Source organism: Ambystoma mexicanum, chromosome 3p, assembly GCF_040938575.1.
Source record: "Ambystoma mexicanum isolate Mex_15411 chromosome 3p, UKY_AmexF1_1, whole genome shotgun sequence".
Taxonomy (NCBI): domain Eukaryota; kingdom Metazoa; phylum Chordata; class Amphibia; order Caudata; family Ambystomatidae; genus Ambystoma; species Ambystoma mexicanum.
The window spans coordinates 31,481,145-31,493,213 of record NC_090925.1 but is presented as its reverse complement, the minus strand read 5'-3'; the positions used below and the strand labels follow the sequence as shown (position 1 = coordinate 31,493,213).

Here is a 12,069-nt window from a genome sequence, read left to right as displayed (position 1 = left end):
TGTTTTATGTGTTACATGTTGGATGTAAATATATATATGTGTGTAGTTATATGTCTATATTTATTTAATAACTGATAAGTGGGTTCAATGTTAAGTAGGGAGAAGCATTTTAATGGGGATGTCATGTTGGCTTAAAGGTTAAGTAGGGGTAGGACCATAGGTATGAGTAATGATTTTAACTTGGAAAAGTGGTTAGAGAGGAGGTATCCTGCCGTGAGGTAGCGGGATTCCGTGGCGGCCTGCATGAGGCCACCTAGCAAGATGAGACCACCCACAGAACACATACTCTGGCCTCACACTCCATGTGGGTGGTACCTTAGTGTGGGTAGGGGTTCTTGCATCACACTCACCGTAAGGGTCCAAAGTCCCCTCCAAGGAAAGGTGAGCTGACGAAGCAGGTCCCCATTAAGTTGGTGCTCATGTCAGGGGATTTTTAGGGATTCAGAAAGGGACGGGTATTTAAAAGTATAAATGTTTATTATAAAAAAAGAGGGGTCCCTTTGGGATTCCTATAAAATTCATCATTGTGGGGTCCATTCAAAGGCCCCAAACAGAAGTCCCTTTCACATGAACAGCAGGATTTTAAACACCGAAACAAAAACGGCTTGACCTTTATTTATTTTTTTCAAGTAAAATTGAAGAGCCATGTGTAAAAGGTGCCTACCTATCATTACCGAAGGACAAACAGCATTTTTATGTACAAAAGAAGGACACATCAAAGATCCCTGTCACATGGCAAAGAGGATTGTGAAACACTGAAACAAGAACGGCTTGCACCGGTGTGTGCCAATAAAAGCACTTTAAACGTGAAATGTACCAAAGGAAAATGAAAATGCCAAAACGAAAGGACATGATGTGTGGGTTCACAAGAAGCGATGTATATTAGTTTTCACATACAAACCTCAAGTGACATTTGAAAAGCCACTTTGTGTTCATGAAAATATGTCAGCCCAAAACAAACCATTTTGCTGGCTGTGGGAAACTGCACCAGGAAATCTCCCACTCACAGGTGGGATGTCACATCTCCCATCTAATTACCAACTGCAATAAAGTGCTAGGGGTGTCGAAATTCAGTGTTCTCCAGACCTGCTGGCTCTGAAGGCATTGACTGCAGCAGACGTTCCCCCATCTCAGCACCTCTGTCTTCCAGGAGCATGAGAGGGGGCCCCCGGTTGACTTCCAAACCATTGCAATGGCTTTCTTCACCAGAATCAACCCCAGGGGTACTGATTTTATAAGCAACCTTTTCCTTCTCCCACCCTTGTTGGGGAGCAGTGCCAGTGTACAATGTTGAGCCGCGGCTCGCACCCGCGCTCCATAAATGAAACAGTTTGTCAATTACTCGGCCCTGAGTGTCTGGACTACCTTGCAGCCCCACTACATGTGTAAATATGTGTTGACCTCCCTCCTGCAATCTCCAGCAACTGGAGCCAAGATCAGGAGCCATTTTAGCTGCCACCCCAGGTGTGGTAGAGGCGCGCATAGCGCACTGATATTGTAACCGCTGAAATCCTGCATTCCTGGGTACCTGCTTCGCATAAAGCAGCACCCTAGCTACTCACTATCTGTAAATGGCTCTCCCAAGACCTCTTCCTACTCCCACCTCTCTGGCAGCCACTGCTGCAGCATAGAGTTCAGTAATTCACCCAGCATTGCTACATTAATCCCACGCCTCTCAGGCCGTGCCGGGATCCCTTCCCATAGGCCGCTAACGTGCCGGGAACCCTTCCCATAGGCCCCTAGCATGCCGGGATCCCTTCCAATAGGCCGCTAACGTGCCGGGAACCCTTCCCATAGTCCCCTAGCATGCCGGGATCCCTTCCCATAGGCCCCTAGCATGCCGGGAGTCCTTCCCATAGGCCCCTAGCGATTGCCGCCAGTCGGGCATATTGCAAGAAATTGAGCTGGCCAGTAATACAAGCAAATGTCCAGAGCCCCAACACATTCTTCCTCAGCGGGAGCTGTAGTATATTCAATGCAACCTTTGGACCCCCACCCTTCCATGACAGTTTCCCCAGAATCATATGCAACTTTTTGGAAGCATTCAGCTAGACATGGGGTGGAAAAGGTACATCAAACGTGGGAGTGCTACCATGTCAACAAGAGCCGCCCTTCCCACATCAGAGAGGGGGAACTGCATCCAGAATTCCACAGATCCATGGAATGCCATCATGATCTGTCTCCCACCTTATTCCCCAGGCATTTAAATCTACCATTCAGGGTCTCCATGCAAATGTGCGTCAAGTCGCTGCCCACACATTCAGGCATTGTAGGGCGGACCCAGAGCGGTTTGATGTTATGCCTCGTGCACACACTGCTTGATACCATATTAACTCCAGGCTCTCGAGCAAGAACCTGCTCTACTCAACACTTTCCTGATTGGACAAGTGCATCTTCTAGTGGGTGCGCATGGTTGATAATGCGCAGAAACGCCATGATGTAGCACACGTGACACCTCCTGCGGGCTCGCATCGCAGGAAGTGACGTCAGATGTCCCTCAACACAAAAGCCGTCATCGGAAGTCACTGTGGAAATGAAACCAAACTGTTTAGGGTAAATATGCAATGTTAGCATATATGAAGTAGGGTGCAGCCTTGAAATGCCATGGGTGTAAGGTCATGTTATGCCAAGGGGACATCTAGAAAACGGAACACAGTTCAGTAGCACTGCCTCAAATACCAATTTAGCTCCACAACGCTGGGTACACCGGGGATAGCCTCACATGCCAACTATACTGCAAGCCGCTATCTATCTCAAGTGAAGCCTCTATAAGCTGGTAATAATAGTGATTACAATGATATCAGTGCTTTATATCAGAAGACTCCCACTTCTAAGAGCTGCTATAATACTTGTTTGTATTACCCAATTGAATGGCACTCACTTTATTGACCTGGGATAGGCGAAGGCCTGAATTGGCCCTGCCATGTCTCCAAGACTGTGAAATGGAAGGCTTGCCCATATCGGAGGATGGCACTTAATGAGTTGGCTGTCCTGGCAGTGCTGCCATCTCATGCCTTCTGAAGCCGCACCCGGCTTGCCAGGTATAGTGGTAATAGTTAAGGTACCATTCACATATCTATGTGCTGCCAGCATATGCCACGTTCCGCCTGGTATGGCAAGGTGCTTCTAGTTCATAAATGTCAATGGCAGCCTCTAATGCCTCTGTAATGCAATCGAACATTGGACAATGCCTTTCACACCTGTCAGCCATCACCTCTTTTGCTCTCTCCCTGAACAGGACGGGTATGCACAGACGTGAGTCCCGAGCCTGTTGGAACTAGAGACTCAAGCCACTCCTCACTGATGACGCCCAGTGAGGCTTACACATCTCTGGGGCTGCTTGTGGTCTAGTGCCCAAGAGATGTAACCAAGCAGTTTGGGCTGGACTGCCCCTTTTGGGGTGGGGCCATACCAGATTTGCATATGATGTTTCCTCCTTTTGTATTGGTTTGACAGGCTGAAGAACAGTGGTTTGGAAGGCTGGCAAGAGCAATGGCAGTGGTTATGATTAATTCTAAACCTTCCAGCCATCAGGTCTTTTTTTAATGTACCCATCACAGTGAACATGTCCAAGTGCTGCTTCCTATGCCAAGATCTGATTCTGCCAAAATGGCATTGTTTGCCAGTTAATTCCTCATATGATATTTTATTTATATCGCACCCATACACAAGTGTTTCATATGCCTGATATAGCAAACACACACAAGGCACAGGCTCAGATGTACTGGTTCTGGCCATCACATGTCAAGAGTAAACTCAAAAGATGAGATGGTAATCTGCAAGCTCATGCCCTGTGACCACACGTCTTCTGACATCTCACCTGCATTGGCTCTGTGCTCCCTCTCACATTAGATTCAAGCCGCTCTGCCTGGCACAGAGGACGCCCCAAGACCAAGGACCCAAATATCTCCAAAGATATACCACCTCTTATCAACCACCAAGACGTCTCAGATCTTCAGACGGAGCCTCGCTTCATGTGGGGGGATCCTGCAGACCACACCAGGTGGGCCGCAGATGTTCCGCTCTTGCTCCCACCCACTTGAACATCTTCTTCATGAAGACCACCATAATCACTCCAGATACTCCATCAAGAGTATTCATTTCTGCCAGGACTTGAAATGTCCCCTACCTCCACCTCCTGATCTCCTCTCTGGGATCACGTGCTCTGAAGCGATCTCCTGATTGCATGGGCACGTTGAAAGATCCCAGAAAATCAAAAATGAAGGCTAGAGTAGTGGCATGCAAGATGGCAGAGCTTCGGCTTCATGAGTTGGCGTCTCTGGCTCCAGGATACATTGCTCATGCCAGCCTTTCTGGGTACCCCCGCTCATCGTCTTCTTCATCTTCCTGGGCTCACTTCTCACTTAGTTCATACCACACTCAGGATGCTTTCATGAGTTGACGGTGGGAAGAGGATCAGTGAATCATTATCCCTCCTCGTACCCTTGCCATCTTGTCAGGACATAGTGTACAATGTGTATTTACTAAATACTAACTAGCACAGATTTCTACAGGTAGCAGAAAACAATAATATCCAATGACTAAGCAACTCCTGTTTTATTTATCTGTGAGTGCCAGTCAAGAGCTGGGAATGAGGGGAGGGATATCAGCCACCATGACTGACAAGTGCAACAGTCACATGCCAGTGCCTGTGTGGCACCCTGTGTGGCAAGGTGCAGACAGTGGTGAAGGGGAACAGACTACACTTCCTCTGGGACTAGAAAATGGCCGTCTTGAAATGTCAGCCATTGGGGCCTCCCCAGTGTGCAGTGGCATTGACTGGGGGCCACGGGGCTTCTTGACCAGCGTCGTTCTTGCTTCAGAAACCCTGGAAAGTGACGGTGGCCCCCAGGTCCCTGGGTCCTGCTGTGACCTCAGAGATGGGGGGAAACTATGCAGGGTTCCAGAAGCAAACACCCGCAAGGCCTTCTGGTCATTGGACCTCAGCTGCGTGGTGTGTATGGGCAGATGGTCCGAGCATTCTGCAGTCTTATTTACCTGCAGATTCATTTAACATAACTATAAGAGCTGTCATCATTCTCATAACCTTCAACCTTTGGACGTGACCTTTGAAAAAGGGGGTCTTTGCATGATGACCCAAGAGAAAAAGAGATAGAACATTATGAGGTGCACAAGGAGGACGCAGCGAAGAAGTGCATGTGGCTGTGACATTAAGTGCACGCTCTTGGTGAGAATCTAAGGAAACTGAAGGAGCAGCTGTGCCACGAGCGTATGCAGGAGCCATCCTCCACCCTGGTGTCAGGGGCCCAGCCTGAGGGCTCCTAGTGCTTTCTTCCATTGCCTTCTGCAAGCCAACTAGTGCAGCTTTTAACCGAGGCTGAAAGATGTGCACAGGACGACCGGAGCACCCCTCGGCCCCTCAGGCACGAGGCATGACTCTCCCTCATTGGAAAGGCTTTTACCCACATGTGTTTCCAAACCTGCACTCGGCACAGAGTCTCCCAGAGCCCAGTATCGGGGAGCAATGGGCCCACGAGCAAGCACCGGTGCCACCAGGCCCTGCCACCCTGCTAGTAAATAAAAGGGAACTTTGCATACCACGTCTATATCGCTGTGGACGAGCTATAGTGGTAACTGGAAAGCAGGAGGGCTCACCGGACAGGCGCACAGAAGAGACGGCCTCTGGCCTCGTTACCAGTCCACGTTCAGTGGGGCAGGAGGGGAGCGTCTCAAACTCTCCATCTTGGAAGCAAAGTGGGCACTGACTCTCCATAGGGATGCCCTACATCCCACGGGGCTGAGGATGCAGCTGGCATGGGCACACAGACGTCTGTGGAGAGGGTGGCACAAAGTATCCTTGTTTCTTTCTGGCTCTAAAGGCGAGATATTTTAGTATTACTCTTTTTATTGGCAAGAAGAGGAGAATCTACTCCAGGTAAATAAACGTTTTATGTGGATTGTACATTTTATGTCTAATGAACATGCCATTCAAATTAGTTTGTTGCAAAGTCTTGCATCAACTTCTAGCACAAAAGTCAACAGTTGTGAAAACATGTTGTTCAACTCTTCAATTATCTAGTGTTCCAAAAATGTGTCTCCATATGGCTTTCCTTGATCAGATGTTGGTAAGAAGCGAGGCACACATGCCAGTAAGGAGCAACACATGATGCCTGATTTGATTTCTTTAACCTTAATATGCATTTGCTTGTAGGCAGAGGATGAAGGATTCTCAGTGACCCAGATCAGTGAAACAAACATGGCCACCATCTACAGCCTGAGCCCCGGTGCAATTTATGCTGTCCAGGTGCGGGCGCGCAGTGCCACAGGCTTCGGACCGTACAGCGGAAGGATGTACTTCCAGACGATGCTGGAAGGTGAGTGATCCCCCGGTTTAACGACAAAACCATGAACTGCCTGTCATGCACAGATTCATATGCACACAGGTGAACCAATGCACGAAGAGTGCACCATTCTCACGCAGAAACACTCAAGGGCATTCAGTATCATAAGTAAAGTTATGTAGTAGGGGTCCTGAGGAAGTGGCGCCGACAGTGAAACACGAGATTTTTCATAATTAAATATACTGAGACAACAACATCCAGGCCTGTTGTGATACTTCTAACCCTAACTCCTAACCACGGTGGGCCAGATGCAGTGTGGTCTAAATCCAGCATTTCCGCTGCATGGCTCTACAGAAGCAGGTGACAGTGATGGTTCCGGGCACGCGGCCCGCGCATTGCTAATATACGCGGAATATATAAAGAAAGTATTAGATCGAATCCATCAAATGCCTCTACATCTTGATTATATGCAGCACTATGTCATGCATGCGTGGATGCAAACAATACATAAACGAATAGTTGCTCCACGTATAGCATGCATGATCCACTGGAAGGACACAAGCAAGTCACACCTGAGGCAATCGCAAAGATCTGGCAGACAGAAAGCAGGCATGCATGAGACCAAAGCTCCAGACCATGTGAGAAAAGCAAGGACTGCCCTCCCACCTCCCCCCACTCATTGAGAATGGTCACTCATGTATCCGCCATGTCCTCTTTTTCTTGACCTTCTGAGCTCCGGGACCCTCTTTGGAATACACCCAACGCAGGCAGGGTGAGGCTGCAGACACTGGTTCCTTGGTCTGCATCTGGAGCAGCAACATTATAGAATCTCTGGCCTTTTGTAGGATCTTGGAATTATACAGTAGGAAGTCATGTTTCCTGAACTTTTTTTTCGCAGCACAGCAATGGTGCAGCCCAGATCTTGCTCTGTGGAACTGCTGTGGGTGTGGTTGCTCGCGACACAACATTACAATAAACATGTCGCAAGTACACACAGCGCACTGGAAACAAAGCCCTAGACATTTGTGTAATAAAATACTGTTGCAGACACCATATTGCTCGGACCTCACAAGCCCAGGTTGTAACACGTTTGCAAGTTAACACAGTTTGTAAACTATGACTTCCTTATATGAAGGCCACTTACCCATGGCGCTGCCATACACCCAACCGGGTAAATGGTTTGGGTTGTGTTCATTTCGGAGAACTAATGGTTTCGTTTGGATTAGGATTATAACAATGGCATTCAAGCCTGTCCCATTTCTTCCTAAATCCTTACCCAAATATCGTTTCCTCAAGATCCACAGGAAGATGGAGCCTGTTACATTATCATTGCTACCTCCTCACTCTAGCGGTACTCTATTGGTACTCTAGCGGTACGAGATGTGCAATACCACCCTTCTTGATTGAAAATAATTTGCTGTGCTAAGCAGTATTTTTTCTGTTTCTTCCTTGTTCAAATAGCTGCCTTACCCTGAAGAAGGTCCCTCCTCAACATAGGGACTGAAACATGTTCGTGCATCTAAACACTGCATATGGAGAATTTGCTTCAACAATGTTATGCTATGTTAAAGGTTCTTATACTGCACACTGTCACCACTTGCGAAATATCTTGGTGCTATGCAGAATGTGCATAGTTTGTTGTAAAGATATATTTACGCTACTTGTTTATACATTAGCAGCACAGCTTCTTTAGGGTTTTTGCCTTTTGGATTCAGTTATTTCTCTGATTTACCTTACGCTTCTATTTAACCAGAACTGGCCCTTTCCTTAAGGGTCTCAGAGGAAGTCTGGGACAGAATAATCCAGCCTTGTCTAGGTAGAAAGGGGACAAGGCACACAGATTTTTTGACAGACATGAAGATTCCTGGCAGTATGTTCACTTCTAGGGTGTTGTGCTTGGTCCCTGCTGAATGAGTTGCCATGCCTGATCCAGCATGTTAAGATTCCCTGTTCCAGGGGCCCTGTCAAGGTTCACATGCAGGGCTTGCTGTTCACTCTGTGTGAAGGGTAGTCCCTGGTACTTGATTTTCTGGACTCCCATCTCAAGGACCAATAGTCAGAGTCAAGTCTGTTGACCATTTGGACACCAGATGATGTGCAGACTTAGTCCTAATACATGTGTGTCCTGAGAATGACCAGCACTTTTTATGTATTTTATCAGTTCCACATTAGAAAAAGATGCACAGATAGAAATGACAGCATGTTGCCTGAAACCAATAGGATGGTCTTCCTGTTCTCCCATCTGGACACTTTATCTGAAAATGTTGACCTTATTTCTATGTCCAATGGTTCATAAACAATAATACATCAACGCAGGTTCAGAGGAGGGCCTTTTCCATACCCTTGTGCAGATGAACCTCAGCAGGAAGCAGGTCAGTGGTGTTTACCTGAGTACAAAGTCCTGAGGAGGGAGCTCGGGGGGAGCCGCAGAATGTTTCGGCAAAAACGTTGCCAGGAAACTTCATCACAGGCTGGCTTGATCTCCAGCCCTGAGAAGCAGGTGGCGATCAGCCCACGCTTGGCATAGCCCGTGCCCAAATACACCCCATCAAGGGAGGGCGTCATGCTGGCTCCCTAAGGAAAATCTATAAATAACAGCACGGACACCAGGGTGTAGGAATACAATTCCTTATGATCCATCCAGCCCGCCAGAGAGCTAGAAGGAATGCTAGAAAATAAAAATAAAATAGAAACGGGTACTAGATGTTGCTGGGGAGAAAGCCACGATGTGGGGTGTCAGGAAGAAGTTAATTCCTGCTAATGAGTTGTGCCATGGGGAAAAGACCGCACATTCTCTGGTGCTCAGGTTAAGCAGTGTCCTTCATGAATTTCTAGAATTCGTCTTTACCCTTAAACCAAGCGTTGCATTCTTCTGTTGCTCTTGTCTAGTAGGTTTACTGCTAAGTTTAAATGGTTAAAGGGTTCTTTATAACGCACATAAAACCCAGAGGTTTCTGAACGCAGACCGACCTGGGGATCGAACCTGCGTTGCTCTGAGTGCTCTCGCTTCCAAGGCGAGCACGTTTCCTCTGTGCTATCCTTCGGAGACCAAATGTGCTGTTGTTGTCTTTGAAGGCTGTTACAGTCAGTTCATTTCCAGTCAGAACTTCTAAAGGGTCACGTGAGGAATTTACATATTGACCAACCTTATTTCCGTATATCCGAGGGGAACACGTGTCACTTGTGAGCTCACTCCTCATCAGTAAGAAGTGGCTAAGGGATTTCTCTGAAGGCCTTGTTATGAACATTTCTTAAAAGTCCAACAGGTCTACATGTCTCTGTGCCATGTTAACAGCTTACATTAAGAAGCTAAATGAAAAATCAAAAATATGTTCCATATACTGTTTGAGTCATGTGTTTAATACCAGCTATCATGTCAGTTTGCTTAATGGTTGCCCAGAATGATATGTGCTCCCATTAGGGTCAATATAAATCAGTGTACTCCTAACTAGTTGCGTACAACCCTTAGACTCGCAGAGGGGAGGACAACCCCCTTGTTACAGCTCTGTGCCATGTTGGCCACCCTGAGGCATAAGAAGACGCAGCAGAGAAAGCTTTCGGGTCGCGGTTGAACCGGTGACCAGGGGAACCCACTAGACTTTCACCACCAAGTGAAGAGCCTCCTGCAAAACACTCCCTGGAAGGCTAGGATATCTTCCTCGTGCCATGTCTTCCACGTGCCACGCTGAGGGTTCCATGGACATCATCCCCGTGCCATGCTCAGGGTTCCATGGACATCTTCCTCGTGCCACGCTCAGGGTTCCATTGACGTCATCCTCGTGCCACCCTCAGGGCTCCATGGACATCTTCCTCGTGCCACACTCAGGGTTCCATGGACGTCATCCTCGTGCCATGTCTTCCTCGAGCCATGCTCAGGGTTCCATTGGTATCCTCATCGCGCCACGCTCAGGGTCCCATGGGCATCTTCCTCGTGCCACGCTCAGGGTTCCATGGACATTATCCTCGTGCCACACTCAGGGTTCCATGGACATCATCCTCGTGCCATGTCTTCCTCGAGCCACGCTCAGGGCTCTATGGACATCATCCTCGTGCCACCCTCAGGGCTCCATGGACATCTTCCTCGTGCCACACTCAGGGTTCCATTGGCATCCTCATCGCGCCACGCTCAGGGTCCCATGGGCATCTTCCTTGTACCACGCTCAGGGTTCCATGGGCATCTTCCTCGTGCCACGCTCAGGGTTCCATGGAAATATTCCATGTGCCATGCTCAGGACTCCATGGACATAATCCTCGTGCCACGCTCAGGGTTCCATGGACATCATCCTCGTGCCACACTCAGGGTTCCATGGACATCATCCTCGTGCCATGTCTTCCTCGAGCCACGCTCAGGGTTCCATGGACATCATTCTCGTGCCAAGCTCAGGGTTCCATGGACATCATCCTCGTGCCATGTCTTCCTCTAGCCACGCTCAGGGCTCCATGGACATCATCATCGTGCCACCCTCAGGGCTCCAAGGACATCTTCCTCATGCCATGCCATGCTCAGGGTTCCATGGATATCTTCGTCGTGCCACGCTCAGGGTTCCATGGGCATCTTCCTCGTGCCACGCTCATCGTTCCATGGGCATCTTCCTCGTGCCACGCTCAGGGTTCCATGGGCATATTCCACGTGCCATGCTCAGGACTCCATGGACATCATCCTCGTGCCATGCTCAGGGTTCCATGGACATCATCCTCGTGCCATGCTCAGGGTTCCATGGACATCATATTCGTGCCATGCTCAGGGTTCTATGGACATCATCCTCGTGCCACGCTCAGGGTTCCATGGACATCTTCCTCATGCCACGCTCAGGGTTCCATGGACTTCATCCTTGTGCCACATTCAGGTTTCCATGCACATCATCCTTGTGCCATGCTCAGGGTTCCATGGGCATCCTCATCGTGCCATGCTCAGGGTTCCATGGACATCTTCCTCGTGCCATCTTCAGGGTTCCATGGACATCTTCCTCGTGCCACGCTCAGGGTTCCATGGACATCTTCCTCGTGCCACGCTCAGGGTTCCATGGACATCATCCTCGTGCCATGCTCAGGGTTCCATGGACATCATCCTTGTGCCAAGCTCAGGGTTCCATGGACATCATCCTCATGCCATGTCTTCCTCGAGCCATGCTCTGGGCTCCATGGACATCATCCTTGTGCCACGCTCAGGGTTCTATGGACATCTTCCTCGTGCCATGCTCAGGGTTCCATGGACATCATCCTCGTGCCACGCTCAGGGTTCCATGGACATCTTCCTCCTGCCACGCTCAGGGTTCCATGGGCATCATCCTCATGCCACGCTCAGGGTTCTATGGGCATATTCCTTGTGCCATGCTCAGGACTCCATGGGCATATTCCTCGTGCCACACTCAGGGCTCCATGGACATCATCCTCGTGCCACGCTCAGGGTTCCATGGACTTCATCCTTGTGCCACATTCAGGTTTCCATGCACATCATCCTTGTGCCATGCTCAGGGTTCCATGGGCATCTTCCTTGTGCCACGCTCAGGGCTCCATGGACATCATCCTCGTGCCACGCTCAGGGTTCCATGGACTTCATCCTTGTGCCACATTCAGGTTTCCATGCACATCATCCTTGTGCCACGCTCAGGGTTCCATGGGCATCTTCCTTGTGCCACGCTCAGGACTCCATGGACATCATCCTCGCACCACGCTCAGGGCTCCATGGACATCATCCTCGCGCCACGCTCAGGGTTCCATGGACATCATCCTCGAGCCAAGCTCAGGGCTCCATGGACATCATCCT

General features: G+C 49.1%; 1 protein-coding gene across 2 annotated transcripts in view; it reads left to right on the top strand.

The window, feature by feature from the left end:
• The window catches only part of LOC138580098 (ephrin type-B receptor 5-like), a 761,617-nt gene that overhangs the window by 420,100 nt on the left and 329,448 nt on the right, over positions 1-12,069 (top strand). For both annotated transcript variants that reach the window (XM_069650378.1, XM_069650379.1), the window contains one exon: positions 6,173-6,335. In XM_069650378.1, coding sequence (XP_069506479.1) covers positions 6,173-6,335 — 163 coding nt within the window. The remainder of the gene's footprint in view (positions 1-6,172; positions 6,336-12,069) is intronic.